The 24,907-nt window shown below is 34.2% G+C and overlaps 1 protein-coding gene across 1 annotated transcript in view; it reads left to right on the top strand.

Moving 5' to 3' along the window:
- Positions 1–24,907, top strand: part of Hers (Histone gene-specific Epigenetic Repressor in late S phase) — a 579,029-nt gene that overhangs the window by 159,524 nt on the left and 394,598 nt on the right. The window contains exon 4 of the mRNA XM_089642361.1: positions 2,984–3,094. Coding sequence (XP_089498487.1) covers positions 2,984–3,094 — 111 coding nt within the window. The remainder of the gene's footprint in view (positions 1–2,983; positions 3,095–24,907) is intronic.

Below are 24,907 nucleotides of genomic sequence, written 5' to 3'. Positions count from 1 at the left end.
CGTACCTCACAGACAGAAAGCAATGTGTTAAGCTACCATCGCATAAACCATCCCATTCAACTAGCATTAACTTTGGTGTGCCACAGGGCAGTGTACTCGGTCCCACACTTTTTCTCATTTATATCAATGACTTATGTAAACTATCTATTATTGATGGCAATATAATCACTTTCGCCGATGACACTGCCCTAGTACTAAAAAGTAAGACATGGGAAGAAACATTTCACAGAGCGGATCTAACATTGCAAATTATTAAACAGTGGTTGGATGATAATCTACTCACCTTAAACATAACTAAAACGAAATATATAACGTTTAGTCTTAATATTCCGAGTCAGCCTTCAATCAATCATACACTAAAAATACATTCTTGTAGAGGTAACTCTAGTTGTCTGTGCAATCCACTAGAACGAGTAGATTCCATTAAATATTTGGGTGTAATAATTGACAATAAACTACGGTGGGAAGATCACGTAATAAATGTTACAAACCGTATACGGAAACTGGCATATATCTTCAGGTCATTACGAAATATTCTTAATAAAAATACACTAAAAACGGTATACTTTTCTTTATGCCAATCAATTATATCTTACGGTATAATAGTCTGGGGAGGATGCTCTAGCACGATATTAGATCCATTAATTAAAGCTCAAAAATTGATAATGCGGACTATTTACAAAGTACACTATATTCACCCCACGAAGGACTTATTTAACGACTTCAAAGTACTCAAAATAAAATCCTTATACGTCAAAAACATATCCTCCTACTATAAATTCAAACATACGAAAAAAAATATTTTTGAATCGACCCATAATACAAGATATTCCAACAAATCGAATTATACTATTCCCCCAATAAAAACCTCAATGGCACAAAGACAATTTAACTTTCTTGCTCCAAAAATATTCAATAATTTAACGTTAGAAATAAAATCAATAGCCAAATACGACAGTTTCAGGAAAGCGCTCGGGGATTTTTTGATGTGTGATTGTTATAGTGTTAGTAGCCTATTCCAAGTACTCAGATAGAGGTGTATATATTGTTTATATGCGTGAGGATGCGTCATATGGGTGTTTGTATACATGTGCTGTTATATGTATATAGGTATGTCTGCTGCTATATACACATGTGTGCTTGCATGCACACATATTAAAAATTATATATATAATTATGTACATTTTTACAATCTAATGCTAATTTACTTCTTTCTCCTTTCTAATTTCTATCTTCTACTTTTTATTACAATTTTTCCAAAATTTTAGCTTCATCTATAGTTACTAATTTCATATGTTTACACTAGATTTCATATTTCATACAAATTAATTACACTCAATTGGTCACCATGAAACAGGCAGCCGCCTAGTATGGTGATTCATTATATCTACTTTATGTAAATTTCATAATAATGTAACATGTATTAAATAAATAAAAAAATAAATAAAATAAAATAAAATTGGGAGGAGGTAAAATAGAATCAAATTAATAAGTCGTCTAAACGTGGTTATAACCACAGTTTGAAAATGGACTTGAAAGCCGAAACAACTGTAACAATAACAAATACAAAACAAAAAATACTTGCAGAACTAAATCAACAGAACAGAACTAATTATATTACTAGCCATTATGTCATTCCAAAATTTGGAACAATTTTATTGATAGTCCATTCCTCTTGGGATGCTATGATTTATATGTACCAGACCACTACAGCCGAAGTCGATACCATGACTTATTCAGAGTACCAAAAGGCAAAACCGACGTCCTGGCAAAGCATAGCATGACGAGGGGAGCGGTGCTGTTGAACGAACTAGCAAAGAATTCGGATGTAAGTGACTGTTCTCTAAATGACCTAAAACAATTATTGAAGAGTCACTTACCTAAATGCTGATATGATGTAAAATTGTACTGTAACTGGAATGAATGTTCTGTTGTACAATAAATAAAAAAATAATAATAATAATATATATATATTATTTATTTTATCTCTTTTGAGTGGATTTCATGTAGATTTCATTAGTTCTGTTTATGGTACTTCACAATAATAAATCTTTCATCTTTCCTCTTTCATGATTATGTTTATCATACTATTTTTATTTTACAATATTCAATTGATAGGTACTATCTAAAAGTTTTGCTGGTTTTAAAATAGATAGAAATGTGGTGTTTACGTTAGACGAGTAGAAAGATAACGTTTCACGAAAGTTATAGACTATTGTTTTTGTTATACTTTTTGAAATTCTAATTTGTTTCTAGTTTCATTTAGTTATATTCTGTTAAGTAAGCCTATTCCTTCAGTTCTTTCTAATCGAGTCATTAAAAAGCGATGCCAGAAAACATGATACCGTAGATTCAATCGTAGAACATTTCTTAAATAAGAGATACTTCCCGGGTTGGCTTCTTTATCTCTGTTCTCTGAGAAAAAACCTCCCTTGCTATTAGTGAGGAATTCGTCTGCCTCCCCCGCTGGAGTAATTCTAAACGTTTTTTTTATTCCCGGTGTCTATTTCCCTTCCTGAAGCTTTTTTATAACCATCGGAAAATTTCAAAAGCTCTTCGATGATTTTTTTTTCCTTTCCCCTGGCAAAATTGGATTTAGTTACGGGGATGATTTCAGTTGAAACATCACGAAAAATGCACAAACCAGCCTCCGTCCATACTCCGACAGACAAAAAGTTATGTTGCGTTTGTTTTATTAAATGATTTCAGAACAAAATTTTATATCACGTTTCTCTCCATCGAAATCATTGGTAATTAATAAAAATTTAAACCAATTATAATAAAAACAGTATTTTTATGGTCGTCAAATGTTATAATGGAGTTATAATTTACGATCACAGACGGACCCACAACCGAAAATTGTATTATTATTTATTGTGATTCCAGTATTTAAAACATTGCAAATTTTTATGATGTATCAAGTCACCATATCCTCAGTGATCACCATCACTGACACTGACAGTGGTATAACCCTTGTTTCCAGGACCCTCGATGGAATCCCGCGGGCCGCTGGGCGGAACCCTGGGGCGCCGGGCCGGCTGCTCTAGCGCCTTCAGTGCACCCCCGCACCACCACCCCGATTCCGACAGAACAGGTAGGGCCTTACCTTTACTACTCATTATTTGTATCACAGGCAATGTATCCTTCAACAGCGACTAAATTAATGCTTGGTTAAATTCCTGGCAGTTTATTTTCGGCGAATATTCTATATTTCTAATATTATTCATTATTGTGGACTTTAATCAATATTTGACCCAACCTTTGGAGAGCTATGGTTAGCGGTTAGAATTGTAAAGGGATTCTGACTTATCCCTGGTCTTAGGTATACGTCTTCTAGCAAATCGATATATTGGCCTTGAAGCACACTACGCGTGGTCACTGCACAAGCTTCCGTAATAGACACGAATTAAACCAAAATCTCCTAGATCACAAAGCCGGGACACTGAATCAATACAGCCACCTCACTTATATGAGAAATTCAAAATATATATTTTTTAAATTATCTAAAACATTTTAAGAATAAATTGATTAAAAAATAAAACGAAATGTTTTGTAACATCCTACACAAGTTAAGATATACTACTTTGAATGAGTGTCCCGGCCTTGTGATCTAGGAGGTTTTGATTAAACGCACTGAGGGAACGCCAAACGTATACAGTGCAGGTTTCTCTTAACAGACTGGTAATGTATGATAAATTGCGGCAATGTCACTCACCAATTTCTATTTGGTTTCTAGTTCACAGCGCGATTATAAAAGTATGAAATGCATGATCCTATTTGATTACCTCGCTGGTCGAGGGGTAAGGCTCTCGACTAGCAATCTGGAGGGCGCGGGCCTAAATCCCGGCGTGCGAGAGTAAATTTTATTTGACTAATTTGTGTTGGTTAACAATTTATCCATTTAAAATAATAAATAGTTTATATGCGGCATTTTCCAGACTGGAAGTTACTCTCAGTATCGCCCTGGTTTAGGACCACTATTCAGAATTTAATTGTTTGTTGAAATCGCTTTTGTCGTGTTTGATGACCAGATCTGAATAGCCAGGTACCTCCCCACTTTCCTCTTCCCCAGCCCCTCCCCATTACCTTCAGTCTCGCAATAAACCCCAATTGGGGATGCTCACTTGATCCAGACGGTCGGGCGCAGTTTGGGCTGTTGTGCAATATTTACTTGAAAAAAACTCTCGTTTATAAACCTTTGACAAACAATCTTCATGTTTGAAGTGCAACCTGTTGTTTCCTAATTTTTGATTTATTTTTCAAAGAATTATTTACATTAAAAATAAAATAAAATTTTGGTTGTTGTAAAAAAATCAACGCGGTTTTTTTTACTATAATCCAACTATTTTAAAATGTCTGTTACGGTTTGCCTGAGGATTGCACCCTCGTTTCAGAGACTGGCATCAACCGCGCTAACACTCAACATTTATGGTCGTATATTAACTGCTTTGCGGTCATCAGATTTTAGAAATGCATATATGTCCGCGTGTTTGTTGTCGACAAAGTCGTCGTCGTCGATAACGAGTCTATCTGCTGAGTTTCAGCCCGATCGGATTTTGGCATGTTGATTAATTTCTGCTTCCAAGATTTGCATTCATTCATTCACGAAAACAAAAGTGAAATTTAAAAAAATGGACAATGTATTAATGTATCTTAAAGAGTAGGTTCCACTTGTGCCCAAACTTTATTATACTATAAATATCTATTACCTGGACAGTCTGGACAAATATTACTAATATAAATAAACCTTTGGATCACGAAACACGCCAAAATCGTACAGGGTGGGGCAAAACAGACTGAAGGGCTATTAAAAAACAACGGCTAACTTGAAATGGGGTTTATCTTATTTTATTCAGTACATCATGCCGTTTTATGTATCAGGTCCTGAAGATGAGATCACAGAGATGATGGCACCTAGCAGCGATACATTGATGAACCCGATTTCGGCCGCATTTTGGCACATTCATCCCGAATTCCATCCTTGAGTTCTTCCAAGGTGTGTAGCAGATGTTCAAAAACATTCCGGTAGTCCCACAGGATGTAGTCCCAAATTGCAGCTGGAAAGCCCGCTGGCTGGCGACGAAAGAACGGCAATTTTCAAAAAACATGCGGACGTTGTTGCACGGATCAAACCATGGTAAAGACTGAAAGCGGCACGACCCTCCCGACATAATGGGACCCTTCCCAGGTTTCTACCCCCACCACACGGAAATTTATTTTTATTTTATTTTTGTACAAAAAATTTTACAACATTACAGATATTTTATCTAACTAATTGTAAAAGTACCATTTTCACAGTGAGAATGTAGCGCTAAAAACCTTACAAACTCATTGAATTTTCCGAAGAATATGTCGAAATTTTTATCTAATATATTTAAATAGCGTATCGCTCTTCCCACGGGCGAATTCGGGTACAGATTTGTACGACTCAATCGGCAATATAATATGTTATGGTGACGTGCCCGAGAGTGAGACTCTGGGACAAATAAATTGATTTGCGCCAGAATCTCACCGTTAGAGACGAGGCCATTGATTAATTGAAAGAAATATTTTAGCAACGCAAAACATCTACGAGTTTCTAGAGAATGGTAGTGGTAGGATATAAATATGGATATGTTCCATAGAGGCATAAAAATAAAAAAAAACGTAGGAATTTTTTATGAACTCTTTCAATGTTTAAAATATAGGATGCTTCAAATGGGGCCCAGATAATACAATTCGACTCCAGTACACTTAGCACCAGTGAGTTGTAAAGTAGCCTAATTGTTAGTGGGTTTTGTAATGAGCGTGAATGTACCGGCCCTTCAAAACTGCACAGTCTGTTTTGCCGCACCTGTATTTCTTATGTTCTTCTTTATTCTATGAATATATCCCAAACTTCGTCTGCGTTTAACTTACTTCCGATACAAGTTACCTTCTGCATTTCATCTTTAACTTCACACCACAAAGTGTTTGCTTTCTATTAAAATGTGAAAGCCTTCTTTAAAGAAAATACATGACCTGTATCGTAGTTTTATTATTTTTACTCGTAAATACTTCGGAACTTCCGTTCTTGTTGCTTTAATTGTCTTTCGTGTATCCATATACCCTTTCTTCTGCGTATCCTTGTTTTATTAGCTTCTGTAGGATTCTAGTACCACATATTGTAAATCATAATTCATGCCACAATGTTACGTTAATGTTTAACACGCCATTAAGAGGAGAATGTAACTGCGGACTGACAATAAAGAATGAAGTCTCCATTTTCTGCCCAGTTAGTTCACGGTTTGCTCACTGCCGGCGCGCGTTTCGTTTTCCCGCGGATTTTCCCCGCCATCCTATGAAGTGGCGCGCTAAACGTCATGTGCTCGTGACCATAAGCCGGCAATTTTCGCCCCAAATGTTACGAACAATAAAGCCTTCATTTGCTAGGCAAGAGGTAACGAGCTTTAGGCGTTTTGCTTTTTTTTTAATTAGGCTTTTGCGGATTTTTTACTCAAGGCAATTTCTTCCTTAAGACCGGTTTAATTAAAGCCCATTTCTGTGTTGAGACAATGTTTGCGTCTTGTTTTGTTCTCGTAATGTACTTGTCCGCTCTCCGTTTTTGCGAGTATAAAAAAATCATTGTCTACAAGAAAAGGGATCAAAATAATAAAGAAAAGAAATCGGCCCGTTAAAGAATTTCTGCTATTTTATTTTCTTGGTGACAGTATAATCTGACTGATGTTATGTCTTGTCGAGGGATAATTGTCGGAATATGACCTCATGAAACATTTATTCTAAATGTAGCTCGAGTTTCGACATTATTTTTTTGTAATCTTATTCAACAGGAACAGGTCAAACAACATGGCGTCTAATCTTACTTTTGATCTTCAAATTGATTAAGGCCCCGTAGTAAGCGTTCAAAGATGTTTTGAAAGGGAGATATGTAAATACGAAAAATGTTTATAATAAATAAAGTGTTACGTATACTTTTTTATTTTTAAATATGGTTTATAATTAAGTAGGTAGTTGATATTTAAGTACCCACTTTCACATCTTTTAGTTTGAAAGTAAATTTTTGTTTTGATTTATTAAAAATGAGATATTTAGAAACGCACTCTTTTGAAAGCGAGGTGTACTGTTCACAATTGAACTACTAGTATATTTCGTATAAGGTAATTCAGTGCTCACCGGCGAATAATTGCATTTACGTCATAATAAAGCAGTGTGGTAATCAGCAGTTACTACAGCCAGGCTCGGGGGTGGAGCTACAGTAATGGGGTACAGTGTGGCAACTAAATTTAGAAATTTTATAAAATGGAACTAAAACTTTTCATTACTATGGCAACGCCGCATAGCACCGACTTTAGAACAAAAATCATAACTTCCGTTAGATTTAAGAATCTGACAGGGTATGGTCGGAAAAAATTAAAGTCAATTTTCGTTATGGTTTTTGTGCTTACAGTCTTCTTCTTCATTTAAATTTTATGTTATTTTTTTAAGCTTTTTGATTTTGAGGTTTTCTTTTTATATATTCAATAATATTAAATTCTTCAGAGGGTGAAACTGTTGTCAAGTTTACTAATAATTATTTTTATGATATTAAATGGTGTAATATTAGATAATTTAAAAAAAATAATAAAAAAAACTTTTCTTGCAATCTTCTCGCTAAGTATCTAGTGTTAAAAAATACAAGTGTTAAATTTCTTCAATGTATGATGTAGAATCGTACGTTTCAAAATATTTACTTGAACCTAAGTGCCTTTTTTCAACCTTCTTGATGTTAAAAACGTAAAATGATCTCAGCGCCCCTAATTTTTGTGTAGGTACTATTTGTTGACACACTGTACTGTACAGATTAGTAACAGTACAGTATATTGTGGGGGTGTGGGGTTAAGACCAGAAGGGATGGAGGGGGTGCTGAATATTTTAGGGTGGGGGAGGTTTATTGTTACTGGTGGAATTTTCCGTTCATAGGAATATAGAAGTTGCAGGAGAAAGAATAACACTGGCTGCTCTAACGGGGTCAATAACACGCCGAGTCAGCTCACCTTTATTTTAGATAGTTTTATGTAGAACATTATCGGTGCCCTCAGATAACTCGGGCAACAGAAGAAATTGCGTTGTACCATTCCTATTTATTAGTGTATTTCTCGGCACTCTGATGCCCTCAGATTACATAACAGAAGAAACTGCGTTGTACCATTCCTATTTATTAGTGTATTTCACAAATATTTTATCTCTCATCGAATAAAATAGGCGTAGATACTCGTATGTGCGGTAACACCGTGTATGATCGTTGAGCAAAAGTGAAAAAAACCAGTAAAATTAAGAAAGGAGTTTAAGGGGAATGTATGACGCGAATATGGATTGTAGAAGAAGTCAGGGACGCCCGAGGAATACAAGACACTATCAAGTGAACCAAATACTTGAGTCGGACCATGTCCAAGGTCAGAATAACAGAATGTACGAGGCATATCCAGAAAGTAAGTGTACTGAGGCTCTCACGACCGAATGAATTTTACTTTCGATATGTTGGCTACACTTACGTGTAGCCTGACTCTTCCCCTCCGCAACGAGACCTGTTCAAGGTCAGTACGTTGAGAAGTGTAAACGCAACAACACGTTTCGTGAAAAATGTCAATCCAATCTCCCGCCAAATTTATTAATAAATTGTGCATTTGCCTATCATCTAATGTTTTTTGCTATTATTAACTCAAAACTGTACATAAATAATATCTTAATAATTATGATTTAGTCAAATTTAGTCAAAAGCATAGATCAAATGAGAGAACAGCTAAATTGGATTTCTATAAAAAAGAGACTATTATTTAATGTGTTAATTTTTGTACATAAAATCATGAACAACCAAATGCCAAAATATTTTAAGGATGAAATTGTTTTTAATAGAGATGTTCATAATTACGAAACCAGAAATGTAAATAGGATTAGATTGCCACATATGAAAAAAACAAAATCACAGAACTGCCTAATGTACAAAGGACTAAAAATGTATGATGAAATGCCTGAATGTCTGAAGAATGAAGGAAGAATGAATGTATTTAAAAAGAAATGTTATATTTATTGTAAAAATATGTAAAATTACAAAATGAAATATGATCTTGTTTATATTAGTTTATATTCAAATGTATAAACTAACTCAATAAATAATAAAAAATAAAAAAATAAAAAAATGTATGTAGTGCCTTTACCCCTAGAGTACCGAGAAATCCATCGAGGCCCCACCGCACTTACCTCGCTTTTATTGAAATGCTCTTGGCTTTCTAAAATGTATTTTCTTCGCTAAACAAGTATCTTTATATTGTTCTAGCTTGTCGTGGCATCACTTGCAAACATGTATATTTTATCTGTGAAAAAGCGCGACGCAAAATTCCGAAATGTACTATTATTTATTTACAGGAAATTCTCGTATTGTTTATTTTTATTGGGAAGAACGTTTATTTAACTATAAAATACAATAAACTAGCTGATGTGTACTCGGCGTAGCTCGGTCACTGATAAATGGTTGGGGTAAAGTTTTAAGATATACAATTTCTTAGTACATTATGTTGATGTATCTCATAACCTTCAACCAGCGTTAGCAATGTAAGCGCCCGAAAATATTTTTTACGACTTGATTACAAAACATCGAATTTTCTCTACTTTCTGTATATTTAATATGTATGTAATAATATAATATGTATAAATATATTTAATCCTCCCGGAAGAAATTCTCTAAATGATGAGAAAAAACCCTATCAAAATCCGTTTAGAAACGAGTAAGCGTACAAAGAGATTGATGCAAATAGGACTTTGTTTTTTGCTATTTAGAGAAGTCAATTTAGAAGTCGATATTTTCGTATGTCTTCATTATATTATATTTTTTATAACATTGGAGAGAATTTCTTAAAAAGTTTTACTCTTATATATTCAATGATATTATTATTCAATTTTCCAAAACAACAGTTTATTTTTAAACAAGTTCTGCTACGTAATTAATTATTATTATTACTCGTGACGGCTGTTACGCCCTCTGAATGAATTACAGTTTAAACTTAAAATTAATATGGAGTTCTAAAAAATAAACTTAACTAACTAACCATCACGCCGTTTCCCCGCAGGGGTAGGCAGAGAGGACGGACCGCCAAACAACTCGGTCTTGGCACACACTTCTTGCCTCATTCACATTCATACATCGTCTCATACATGCTCCTCTATTATTCTGACTCTTGACATGGCCCGGCTCGAGTATCTGATTCACTTCTCCCCGTCCACGAGTCACCGACTTCTGCTACCATTCATATTTACATCATATATTCTCCTTACACGCCTTTCTTCGCTCATTCCCTCTACATGCCCAAACCATCTAAGCGCCCCTTTCTTGATCTTACTAACTTACTTGCACTCTTTGCGGATCTCTACATTTCTCACACGATCATACATGGTGTTACCACACATACGCCTCAGGGATCTTATTTCTACAGCATTCAGTCTACTTTCATCCAAAATAAACTTAATAACAATTGAACAAAAATATTTAGAAAAAACATTCTCTGAATGTAATCTATAATCCATCCATACATAATAACGTAAGATAATTACAAAGTAAATTAAATATTTAAACATTATAAATATGTAAAGACGTTATGTGATAAGACGGTACTTGCCCCTAACATTCCAAGAGTCAAGTGATGAAATCACCTCAAGGGCGGTTCAACGTAATAGCTCAATTGGGCATGAATAAACAAGTAGCCAGTGCACCCCCTCCCCTCCCCTCCCCTCCCTAAGATGATGGTTTATCTCGCGACTTTTGAATGCAACTAAATACTGAAACGGGACGAACCAAAGACTAGGCTCCATCTACGTAGGTACGCTATATATAACTTGCCATAATCTTGAATTTCATCATACTTAAAAATAGAGTACGAAGTAATCAGTTACGCAGATGACACTGTAATTTTATTCAAAGCACAATCATGGGAAAAGGTCTACAAACACACAGAAGCAGGGATGACTGAAACAAATAAATGGCTAATGAATAATCTTCTTACACTCAACATTTCTAAAACAAAATACTTGACTTTTAGTAAAACACAAGCTGGTCAGCCAGATAGTCGCCCACAATTACATCTTTACCCCTGCACCAATACTTCCACAAATAACACACGCTGTACTTGTGACAAAATAGATTATGCGGATAATATCAAATATCTCGGCTTAACTGTTGACCATAATCTAAAATGGGATCTCCAAATTAACCTAATAACAAAAAAAATCCGGAAACTATCATACATCTTCAAAACAATACGAAATATTATGTCATTAAATCAGCTAAAAAATATATAATTTGCACTTTGTCAAAGTATTCTAATGTATGGTATTTCAGTATGGGGAGTAGCAGCAGACACTCATCTCAAATCCCTTAAAATTAACCATAAATCAATAATTCGAATTATGTTCAGAAAGCCTTATCAACATCCGACAGAACAGCTAATGATTGAAAATAACTTATTAGACATAGATAAACTATTCATAAAGAAGATCATCTACAAAAACTGCATAAAAATAATTACCACATCACATAACTCACTCGCAAAACACGAGAGCAATTACACACAAACAATTACAAGTACCGTATATCAAATCAAATTTCGCTAAAAGACATGAATCTTACCTGGCTCCTCACATATTCAACATGTTCCTAACTCAAACTAAAACTTACGTCGTACCAAATAATTTGAATTGGGTGTTCAAAAGATTTGTAAACTGGTTGATGATAAAACAAAGAACAAATATTAGAAATATTCTAAACATCTAATGCATTTTACAAACCATACTGCACACAAATTCTAACAAAATTACAAAATTTTACATTTTATTATAATATGAAATACTCATTTCATATTTTTATACATAATTCTTCAACACATATAGTACTACACTTATTTTTATATTACTCATTTTTTTACTTTTATTTTTTCTTATTATTTTGTAAATATTTTTTACTAAACATTTAGTTTATATATAAATGGTTAATTACCAGCCTCAGAACAGACTACGTCTAGTGAGGAGGGTAATGAAAAAAAAAACATCTGTACAGAACCAACCTTAAATAAACGCCCGGGTTGCCGGCACTGAAACTGAAACTTGTAATATTATGGATATCGATAACACGATATTATTGACAGTTACAGTGAGGGAATCAATAAGCCTTTTTTGTAAATTTTTGCGAATAATGCACAATGCACAGAATAACTACGTGTGCCATCTTCGTATGTTAACACAATTATATTGTGTCTTTGTTGCGTTAGAGTTTTTACGCCAGGGCATTTTATTTGCGTGAATCACGTCCGCCGAGATCACGCTATTCGTAATTCAATAATGTATGTTTTTCCTGTGATGGTTGTGATGTTGACATATTTATATACATCATTATTATGATTCAAATTGTCCACTTTATGTCCTCTTTCGTTTGATATAACTACGGAAATACAAATAATGGTCCAATGTAAGTTCCGAACTGTTCTTCTGAGGAGTGTCTCTTTTGCACTTATATTTATTTTATGCTAAGACGTCAAATATTATTATTTTGGTCCTTTAAAGTGTATACAGGACAACATACTTGTTTCACGACTTCAATTCCTTTCAAAAAAGGCCTTTTTATTTTTGATAAAATCCTATTATATATTTAAAGTTCTGGGTAATGGCCTGGACTCGACTGAGCTCACCAATTTTATAAATATCCACGTATAGTTAATACCAACTATACAAACGGATTTTTATTTTTTTTCCCATTGCAGAACAAACCGTAGGAAAATCCCCCGTATTGCGCAGTATATCTAACACACAATTTAATTATATCAACAGAAATGGACCAAAGTAAAGCGTACATAGAGTAAAGAAGAACATCATGCGAACGATCAGAAATTAATGCACGAGTTTAAAATGTATCGAGAGCATCTCCTGTCCTCATCCTATCGTCCTATTCCTGTATTTTCCTTTTCGTTACTTTAATGTAAAATAATCCCCCTATCTCGAACCAATATTAGCATGAGAAACTTTTTTGGATTAAGATTGTTTAACCTTCTTTTCATGTATTTATTTTTGTAATAAAAGCTGTTTGTTTCTTACAAATAAATAAACATCACACTGACTGCAAACTCTGGGTTTGTTTCCGAATTTTATTTCCATTAACCGCAATAGGACCATTAACCTCATGTGGATAGACTAGTTTTTTTAAGTCTTTTTTTACATTAGCTCCACACATTAATAGAAATATTACTTCTCGGTTTTCATTCATTCTGTCTTTGCTCTTTAGGACTCTGATTATGAATTCTAGGAACCACAATTTTTATAGTAGGTAATGGGGAAAAACCACTAACCATATGTACAGCTGTATGATATGACAATGCCATCAATATCAATGAAAGCGAATTGCTATTAGTTACGGCAGCTGAAAACTTCCCTTCTACGAGGGAATGCATTTTAAATTTAAGAGTGAAAAATACGAAATTAATGCAAGACAATTGAAGTTGTGATACCTATGGAGCCACGTGCAGAACGAATTGATTAAATGGGCGTTTTATATTTTGATTTTTCATACCGATCCCCATATGGAAACTATTTTGGGACCCATAGAAAAATCTTTGGCTTACACGATCATTATTTTAATTCTTACGATTTCATACAGTTAGTTGCCTTTAGAGAAGAAAACATATTGTGGGACAGCATTAAACGGTCAAACCTTGAACATAACCACACATAACATGAAAGAATCTGTCGTTTGCCTTTGCCGTTAACAAACCATCAAAAAATCGCGAAATTTATAAAACCGAACAATGCCACCAATTTACACGTTCACAATCAGTAACAAACACATGTTATAATTTTTTTATACATTTCCACCTGTTAATATAGTTGCATAAAACAATGACAGACAACAAATGCCAAATAATGTCCGCCATCTTAACTGTACGAAAACCAGTACCAAAATAGAACACGTTCTTTTTTCATCCAGAATACATGTGAAAAGACAGCCTATATGGAAATTGGACAAAAAAAGGATCGTGTAACGCACGGAAGAGTTACTAAAGAAAATAATATGGTGGATAAAAGATGTCTGGGACGCCCCTAGATTTATTTATTTAATTATTTATATACCAATTAAGCCTTTACGTTAAATTTTACAGTGTAGGCGCACAAGAGGATGTCTGAATGTTAATAATTGATGTAGATGTAATTATAAAGTAGGAACAAAATAACTAAATGAATATATAAAAAAATAATAAAGCTGACGTGATGCAGTATGAATACAATGAAAAATAATAAAAAATACAGTGTGTGGCAAGCCTACGCACGACGGAAGTGAAACTTTTAGTATTCTTCTCTCTCTCTTTTCATTTCATATTATTATTATTCAGAATGCTGTAGATACATTATAGTTTTAAAAAGCATAAATTTATTTATAGGCGTGTTGTTAACAAATGAACGTTTAACTAGATTCCTAATATTGACATATTTAAAAGTAGCATGTGATAAAAAAAAAATTAAAAGTTATAAAAATATGGGATTCGAACCCGGGTCCTGCATAACAAGTGTCGAACGCTCTGCCTCTGGACCACGAGGAGAGGTATCTCGCGCGACGAGAACCGCGTATACAACGTGTACCAATTTTCGTTTTCAAACACGGCAAATGAATAATATCACATAACGTCTCGTTGACGCTTTATATAGGGTCGAATCGAAGATATATCGGCAGTGTGAAGTCATATCTGTCGTTTTTCAAAATATTTCCGTATATTTGTCCGTTTTGAAAAAGATCTATCGTGTTTTAACAGTCGCATACCCGTATGGAGTCTGAATTATAAAACATTTCTAAATTTTGAAAAACTCACTTAGGGCTGTGTTTTTTACTAAAAAAACTTGTCACGCATGTCTGCGAGGGTAATTAGTCGCGTTATCGGCCTTGATTAGTAATTTTAATGATTCAAAATAAAAATAATTAATCAAAATACCGAGCGACTCTACCGGCTCGATTTGTAAGCTATATTTCGACCAAAATATCATATAGGTACCGACCGTTACTTCTAGCCAATTACTCGAGTGAACACCTACCGGTCTAGAGTCTCACTAAATGGATTTAGACATTTCGGGAGACTCTTGGTTAAAATTAACAAATTTATGTAATTTTTTACTACATTATTACAAATCATGTAGATATCTTCTTATATGTATGCCTGACAAAGTCGCAGCACGAGAGCATTTTATCACTTTTCCTCGTATTAAAAAAATCACAAAAAGAAAAAAAAAAATTAGTTAAAGCGGGGATCGAACCTCGGATCTTCACGACGACAGTCGGGCGCTCTGCCTCTAGACCGCGAAGCTGAGTTTGGAGAGTGACCTAAACTAGGTATATAATATTAGCTAGGCTTCTATAGCGAAATGATCACGGTTTTTCGTGACGGTCATGAGTCGGTTTTACTCCGGTCCTCGAAAATGCATAACGCGCGTAAAGAAGTTTCACTTCAATAAATATGCAGTGGAAAGAATAGACTAGATTAGTAAAGTTTCATTAATTTCAACTTTGTATTTCAGGAATCCTGATTTTAAAATATCCATCGAACAATATTTGTTACCACGGCTTTGAAGTATTGTCGAGTTAGAGGCAAAGTTGGTACGAAATACCTAGTTCTTCATGAAATGGAACTATGTATACTTCTTGTATTTCTACACTGGCCCCGCTGAAAACCAGCTGCATTCCAGGTCCGGAATATACAGCTCAGCAGCGACCTATTTGTTAATATTGTTAATTGTAACAAGTAGCGATGGGTCATGACTCATTTTTATTAAAAGCGAGCCAAGGTATTAGCTCAATATTTTTATACGGCTCAAAGAGCGGACTCAATTGAACGGGAGTCGTGAGCTCATAGCGTTAGAAAAATGTGAATATTCCGATACGGCTCAATTTATGTAATAAAAATGAATACTTTAACTAGTTTTTTTTTTATGGCGCTAATTTTCTTACATATCTCCTGATCAAAAAGAATAACCGTTCAATTTATTTCAACTTATTTTTCACCTGAATACATTTATAAATAATATCGCCTACTTTAGCCCTCTGACCCAGATGTGTCGACTGTATAACAAGATAGAGTGTGCTGAAATAGATATTTTCGTCGATAATTTGTACGGATTCAGAAAAAAAGTTCTGGCGCTATTAAAAAATATTAGCTAATTTATTGTGTCAATTTTCTCTCTATGCATACCTCTCGTATTTCTTATGCCTCTTACCACTTGTAATAATGTATAATGTAATGTGTTACTTGAGCGAGCTTGTATATGATTGTGTATTTTAATTTTTATTTTTTGATGTTTTTGTTTTTCTAATTGTATGTATCTGTATTTATTTTTGGGTAAACTTCGGTTTATTGGCGAAATTCCTAAAAAATAAAACTAGTTTTTTTTATACTAACTTTGGGCCGGGGAATCCGAATCTGGAAGAATTAGGTTGCGGCAAGCAATATTAACTGAATTACACGACTTTAAAATTTCGACGCACAAACAATTTAACTGGCCATTTTGAACGCTTTCTGACAATAAAACTAGTTATCTTTATACATCTTTATACTAACTTTGGGCCGGGGAATCCGAATCCGAAAGAATTAGGTTGGGGCAAGCAATATAAACTGAAATACACGACTTAAAAATTTTCGATGCAGAACAAAATACAATACGCCATTTTCGACACCTTGTTGACAATAAAATCCATAGAAAAATAACCAAAGATATATCACCATATGAAATTAAGTGTTGCTAGTAAGCAATAATATCAATAACGTAAAATAACAAGTTTATAATTTCAGTAATATTTCTTATTCAAACAGTTAGATTTAGGTTTATTATCACGAAAGGTGAGTTTTTATGTCGGGGGAGACGAAAAAATATGCATTTTATATTTTAATTTTGCTAACATTAATTCATTTACGTAAAGTATTCAGATACATTTTATTCACTTTTGTATCAAAAACCATGTTACACAAACCTAGCGTAGCCGCTAAACTACTTGAAAACTGGGATGTTTTCTTGCCTTGACGCGAGTAGGCGCTACGAAGGGGGCACTTTCTTTTCTATCACAAACCATGTTACACAAACCTAGCATAGCCGCTAAACTACTTGAAAACTGGGATGTTTTCTTGCCTTGACGCGAGTAGGCGCTACGAAGGGGGCACTTTCTTTTCTATCACAAACCATGTAACACAAACCTAGCGTAGCCGCTAAACTACTTGAAAACTGGGATGTTTTCTTGCCTTGACGCGAGTAGGCGCTACGAAGGGGGCACTTTCTTTTCTATCACAAACCAAAATAAATAAATATTTTTGAGAGTTGGTAACACTGTATGTAATATCTTATGTTATTTTTCTATGGATTTTATTGTCAACATCGTGTCGAAAATGGCGTATTGTATTTTGTTCTGCATCGAAAATTTTTAAGTCGTGTATTTCAGTTTATATTGCTTGCCCCAACCTAATTCTTTCGGATTCGGATTCCCCGGCCCAAAGTTAGTATAAAGATATATAAAGATAACTAGTTTTATTGTCAGAAAGCGTTCAAAATGGCCAGTTAAATTGTTTGTGCGTCGAAATTTTAAAGTCGTGTAATTCAGTTAATATTGCTTGCCGCAACCTAATTCTTCCAGATTCGGATTCCCCGGCCCAAAGTTAGTATAAAAATAACTAGTTTTATTTTTTAGGAATTTCGCCCATAAACCGAATTTTTTCCTTATTTTTTTGTATCGTTATTTAATTGTAGATTTTTGTAATTGTACAATAACTGATTTTTTATAAGTGGATTGTTCTCACGTAAGTGTGATCATCTGTAAAACCCAGTATAAATAAATAATTTGAGTCGTGGTACGGTTTACCGGGAGTCATACGAATAAAGCTCATCAAAAAGAGCCAGCTCAATTGTACGGCTCGTTCATGAACGACTCATCGCTACAAGCTAATGATATATTGACAATTAAAATGTTTTATTATTATTCTATTAGGTACTGAACATTATCATTTCTAACAGGTCCGGAGAATCAAATTGTGCATCTTTTATGTGCAAAAGGAGTAAGTCGCTTACTCTTTTTGCAAAATTCTGCAATCGGATGTTATTTTTTAATAAATTTAAAAGATAATCATAGTTAATCAGTTCTGAGGGCACACCTACTGAGGGCACACCTACAGAATCTCAGAAGTTATTGAGAATAATTTTACCTTAAATTGATTCAATTAATTAGTCGCGTAATGCATTTATAATTATTTCAGAAAAACATACTATTTAATGTATTTATCGTTACTTCATATTATTTATTCATACTTAATAAAATTTTAATAATATGGAAATGAAATCCTCAGCACATGAATTCCCATTGTTAAATATATAACATTATCTCTATTTCTTATATAAAAAGGATTTAATAATAATAAAAAAATATTTAAATGTTGCCAGTACTTAAATACACCCACGAAATAATGTCAAACTTTGTAGAATAAGTATATACATGTTTGTTTGCAATCATCAGAAACTGTGAGCCTACTTAGTAAAAAATCGTGGCTCTTATCTCTCTTTTCAAATGTTTCGCATGAAATTCATTATTTGTAACGTATAATTTTTATCGTTATTAATAAGTCGTTATCATGTAAGGAAAAATAATTCAAATTATTAGTAGTTTATTTATTTACTTGGTGGAAGCTGTGACGGTTCGCGACTATTGTGTCAAAGTACTAAGATTGAATATACGAAATTATTGATATTTCAATTTTGAGGCCCTCCTGAAAAGCTTTGTAAAAAAATTGTTACGTTTAAAAATAGTAATAATACTTACGAAAATAACGTAGTTAAATGATTCTCGGTGTCCCAATTGAAGTTGCTATATTCTCTAGTATTATTTAATACTCGGAAAACTTGTATAAAATAAAACTTGGCGGTCTTCATGCTCAATTAAGTTGAAGTACACCCGCCAGTGAATGGAATTTGTTTCAATAGTTGAAATGAGGTTTCAGTTTAAACAAACATTGACCAACCGGGGTTAACTTGATAAATGAGGGGTTCTGATAGCAATAAACCGCCGGGAGATTTTCCACGGTTCATTTTTCAGCAAACCATCTTTCAATATTCAGCGGTAGGACGTGTCCAAACGGCTTGTATTATTTTCGTATGATCCGATTTTCTGTTTTTTCCTAATGGCCTGTGTACGTGACATTCTCCTTCGTTGGCGCGCTTTTCCGCGCCGACTACGCCCTGCAGCGGGAAGCGACGTACGGCCGCCTCTCCGGACCTATTTAACCGCGGCGGGACGTAGGTCTCTTCGCATATCTGCAGAGCGGACTCCCATTCGCTAGGAGTTGCCGTCCCATTCCGTTTCTGCGCTCTGTGCGAACTGCGCTATTCGTCTCTTGTCCGCAAAAACCGGCGCGTTTATCGCTACTGCGTACTCCGAGTGCGTATTAACACATATATAAACTATTCACGTGGAGGTATAATTCTTGTTTACATTTCTGACAGTACTATTTAGTGGCGTATTGCGCGAATATCAGGTACCGGCAGGACGTTGTGCCGATATTGTGCGTTGGACGAAACTTATATTCGGGTTAGTTCGTGTTCCCGCGCAGCCTTTTGTGTTGTTTGTTTTTGTGGTGCGGCGAAGCTAAAGGATGCAACATCTCTCATGTGACACTTCGAACTAAGGATTATTGTTTCTGCAAACATGTTGCGCAATATAGGTACGTATGACAAGCTGTCACAACATCAACTATAAAGTATTGAAATTGTTGTTTTGCTTTTTATGGCTTTAATAAGGTCCTATGCGAAGTTTTTTTTTTTATTTTACTCAAGTGCGACAGCTGGTTAACAAATTAAAATGAAAAAAACTTCGGACGCTTCTCAAATACCTGTTTATTTTATTTCAATCCTAGACATCATATAGCGGCTGTTGTTGTTTTGATAAGTTTTTGTTCCTGCATTAGGTGTGTTTCTTCAAATGATTTAATTAACTGCTTTCATAACATAAGCATAAACAATCACATAGAATATATAATATAGCTATAATATTTACGATACTTAGATCAAGCTTTTAGTAAAACTAGTGGCTTATTCTGGCGCCAAACTGGTTGGTTTTTTTGCCGTCTAGAAGCCTTCAGCGCGTGCGCACTGCCTCCGAATAACCCAATAATATGTTCAACACCTATATCCAACATACATTAAATCTCATTCCTGTAAGTTTGCATTCATTGAAAACGATCTAAGTGGGTGGAAAGCATTATTTGATACCTGAAGAGAGCTCACACTGTCCGGATCCAGTGAAACTATGCCTTCCCACACTTTCAAACTCTTAAATTCAATATATCTGAGTATTTTTCGGGTATTGCTTACATAACCTAATTAAACACTGTCTTATTAGATTAATATTACATTTTCGACTTCCTATTCAGCGACGAATTGTATTTAGGAAGATAAATTCTATTTAAATCCGTGTAGTGAAGACTAATGTAAAATTTGCTTTCATTTCCTTAAAACATAAATAAAAATAAATACCCCTATTAAAAACATAATTATCTCCAATAACATGCAACGCTCTGCGTTTCTAATATTATGTCCTCTGCTTGCAAAACTATGTATAAAACTAGGTGAAACCCCAGGGCTTTGCACAAAATCTAATAATGCAAATAATAAAATAAAATTTACCTGTCCAGTGTCCGCCTGCCCTCAGAGACATATAGAAGAACATAGATTCTTTAATAAACAGTTAAAACAAAAAAAATAATTGCAAATATACAGAAAATACTTGGTAGCAGTTAGAAAATAATGAGAAGTGAGCATTTCAGTTTCCGTAAATGGAATATAACGCATTTTAGTAGTTATTTCGTTATAATTAAATCCGATTGTTACTTGGCGGCCATTGTTACTAATGTCGAACTTTTAAGATTACTTTTTTTTTCTTCTCTTATTTAAACCAAAATATGAAACTATGACCCTAAAATAGGTTCTTATGTTCTCAGTTTGGGTTAAATTGTAACATAAATAAATTAAAACTAGCCTAAAAATTAATTTCAAATTATTGTGTCTAAACATGGGGTTAAAGAAAAGACAAATTGTCCGTTTTGTTTACGAAATAGATTAAAATGCATTATTTTTCATTTTCGGAAACTGAAATACTTACTTCTCATTTTTATCTAACTAATACAAAGTGGTTTTTATATTTGACGAGTTTTCCAAAGTGCGTATTAACCATGTACCTTTTTCTGTATATATTTACCAAAGTTATAAATGCTAAAGTACCTATTATATTGTACTATAGTTTTTATGTTATTGACTGATAAACTTGTGGATGCGATCTGTTAGCCTTAAGTTGTAAGTTGTTTTAATAGATAGTCTATCGTTAGTAGAAGGATAGAGGCTTGGAAAAATGTACAGCTTATTTTAGATGATTTTTCACCAAAATGGCGATATAAAAATATTATTATGCCTAATTTTTGGGTTGAGTGTGGCCGAAGGAAACGAGGGAGGGTTGAGGAAGAGAAAAATGGGAAAATTCTGGGTACCTATAAATTCAAATATGTTCACCAAATAATGCTTGCTTGAAATGGCTTTAACTTTTTTTTAAATTATTTTTTTATTATAGCGACTATTTAAACTTTTTACATACAAAATATGATGTTAAATATATGTATAATAGGTTGTATTTCTTAGTCCTCCTCACTTGTGTGACCTGTGTCGTTTTTAATGTTTTGTTCAGAGATTTTCTTTAATCTCTTTCAGAAAATGAAATTCTTTTTAGATGAACACATTCACGCAAAGCCATTTTAATCAACGCACGTTTCTGAATAGTTAATAATGTATGAATAGTTGCTTTAAAAAGATATTGAGAACATTTATAAGTGCAAACACTGCAAACGTGGGTTGGTTGATTGTTGTTTTTGATATGTTTGCTTATGTTAACAAAAAACGTTTATTTTCATTCTATCCGTCTTACCAATTAAATTCCTACACGCCTGTTTAACGTTGGTGTGGTTAGTCGTTTTAACCAAACAAACGCCATGATAATAAGTTTTTCACTGTACTGACCTTACGCGCAGTGTAACATTTACACTGCGTTTTTTAGTAAGGCTTATATATCTGAAAAAATCCAATACTAATATTAGTTAAACTTGTTTTGCTTGCCCACTACTCTTCTAAGGATTACACACAAATATTGTTTTATATTTAAACATAGTTAAAAATACATTATTGTGTAGGAACACTTAAAATACAATAACATATTTTCTGTTTTTCCCCTTTATTTTGTCCTACCCAACCTCCCACATGCTGTCATCATAATTTCACAGAGAGGGAAGGTACAAATCTTCAAACGTACCTGTCTTTACAGTCGGGGTGTCGCAACTATAATATTATTGTTAAGAAAAAAATACGGATTTACAAACAAAATTTCATCGCGGAGCTAGCTATACAAAGTTTGTATTACTAGCTGACACGTGTACCCGGCGTTTCTGGGGGTTATCCATAGAAGACATACACCACCTCGGATTTTTCTGTTGGCCTTTTTAAGATATACAATTCCGTAGTACATTATTTTTATGTATATCATAAGGTTTATTTAGCCAGCGTTAACAATATAGTGTTCGAAAAGAAATTTTTACGAATTGATTATAAAACATTGACTTTTCTTTACTTTCTATAAATACAATATGCATGTTTCATGTATATTTAGAGATTTCTGATAAAATTCTCTAAATGATAGGGAAAACCCTATCACTATCCGTCGCATAGTTTAGAAGAACTACAAACAGACAAACACGGATAGAGACTTAATTTTTTACTATTTAGAGACGAGTCAATCTGTCTCCTTGTTTATTTTTAATTTAATTACCTGTTCAATGTAGGCAACTACCTCCTCTATGCATTCAAGTGGAAACAACGTTTGAAAGTCTGAAATCGTCTTGAAAGAAACAGTAGATTGGACTCAGTAGTTTTTATCTTTTGAGAGATGTACTTTTAGTATCGCCCCGGTGAATGGCAAAGCGTTAAGTGTGAGGGTTTTTACTCCTGTGTCCGGGTAATGAAAGACCTGAGGCCTGAAGAAAATGAAAGGCAATGTCCTGCGTCAAGGCTTTTGATGGCCGGCGCGTGTTGCCCGCTGGGAGGTTTTTAACTAACTATGATGAAGTGGCCGTCCGTGGACCTCTTGGAGATGAGAAGGGGGAAGGTGGGATTGAAATTAAGTGCTTAAGGAGATGGGGAGGTCTGAAGGGACGATAGACATCAATTTGTAATCTACGTAAAAACCTATCCCAAGTTAAAAAAAAGGTGTGATTTCGACCTATACCCTATAGATTTCGGATTTTAAAAAATGACTTGCTGTAACGCACTCCACTTGTTTAACCTTGTAAGTTCTAAAATTTTTGTAATATTAATTAAATTTATAAATATATGGCAAATGGGATACATCTATAGAAGTATTGGTGTGCATGAGTTTTAACTAGGAGTAGTTTAATTTCTGGAGAAATTCTTTGTGGTGTAAAGTACGTTTTTGTTTCCTTTTTTTGTCCAGTTCCCTGCGGGTCGTATTTTGTATAGACATTGTCATGCGCCTCGCGTCTTAGACAATTTGCCACTGTTTGTTTTAACGTAAGTCACCATAAAGAGTTGCAAGGACGAGAAACAATATTCTAACACATGCCACTATAAAAAAATTATAAAAGTTATATTGCGTTACGTTAAGAGCTCTACTAACATTTAAAAACAATTCCCTTTTTTGTAAATTTGGTTAACCGCGCCACCTAAATAAAGATTTTATCGCATGTCAATAAAATGTGATTATTCTCATATAGTATAGGGTCATTCATGTTTCTAAAAATAAAAATTAAATCACTCCGGCCTAGTGCAACACCTCATGGCTTAGTAAAACGAGTACAATTCCACTGGTTTGTTCAGGTCTGCAGTCTGTAAGATGAAAATTAACAAAATTGCGTGGCCCGGTATGTAGGTAGGTACGTGCTTTTTGCATGTATGATTTTTCACTAGGTATACATACTAATCTGGTTTTCTTACCACAAACCATCATGTTTTCCCCGCTTGGTAGGCAGATACTTGTTGTGTCACGCGTCGCCCTTTTAACAGTATTTTTATTAATCTGTGTGTCATTCTCTTAGCTTATCTGTAATATTAAAGTTTTATCTCCACCTGAATGTACCTACCCAATTAGATCACTTCAATGCGTCACAACCCGCGATTAGTTCTGCTTAGATAAATGGAAGATGGTATCTTCAAAATTCCTATTAGACCACAGATTTTCAACCTTTTCGAGTAGCAACGCAGTTACATGCACAAACCTTTTACTCAATTTGAATAGGAAAATTTTGTCAAATATAAAAAATGCCAGAGTTTTTCCTTTCTCTGTAGACGTGGGCCTCACCAAACTACAACCGGTGCAGGTACAGTCCGATGTGTGTACCTACATATTATGGTATACAAATCGTTCTGAATTATTCTAAATTGTGCGAATATGATCGAAAGTACCTATTTGTATTAAATTCGGAGCCTAAAGTTCTGGGAAGACCAATAACACTTCGAGCGCGCCTACCTACGAAGGCAATTGAAAATCACAAAAACCCAAATATATTAATAGGGATGACGGGGCTATAGTAGTCTCAGAGAAAGGTTGTACGTGCCTTCATGGATTTAGTATCTTCCATCTTATTCGTTTTCATACAAGACGGTGAAGATTTTTCATGTACGACCTCTCTGGGAATAATATTTCTTGATTTCCAGTATTAGACAGCTACACAGAACTAAATGCACAAAACCAGATTAAGACTATCAATTCTTGCAACACGTTATCAATTTTATAACAAAAACAAACACTTTACAATTTTAACAATCTACACATCAAAATATAATCACG

This window comes from Hesperophylax consimilis, chromosome 18 (assembly GCF_061612785.1).
Source record: "Hesperophylax consimilis isolate HC1 chromosome 18, BYU_Hcon_1.0, whole genome shotgun sequence".
NCBI lineage: Eukaryota > Metazoa > Arthropoda > Insecta > Trichoptera > Limnephilidae > Hesperophylax > Hesperophylax consimilis.
Note: the sequence above shows the minus strand (reverse complement) of the source record. Positions and strands in the feature narration are given on the sequence as shown.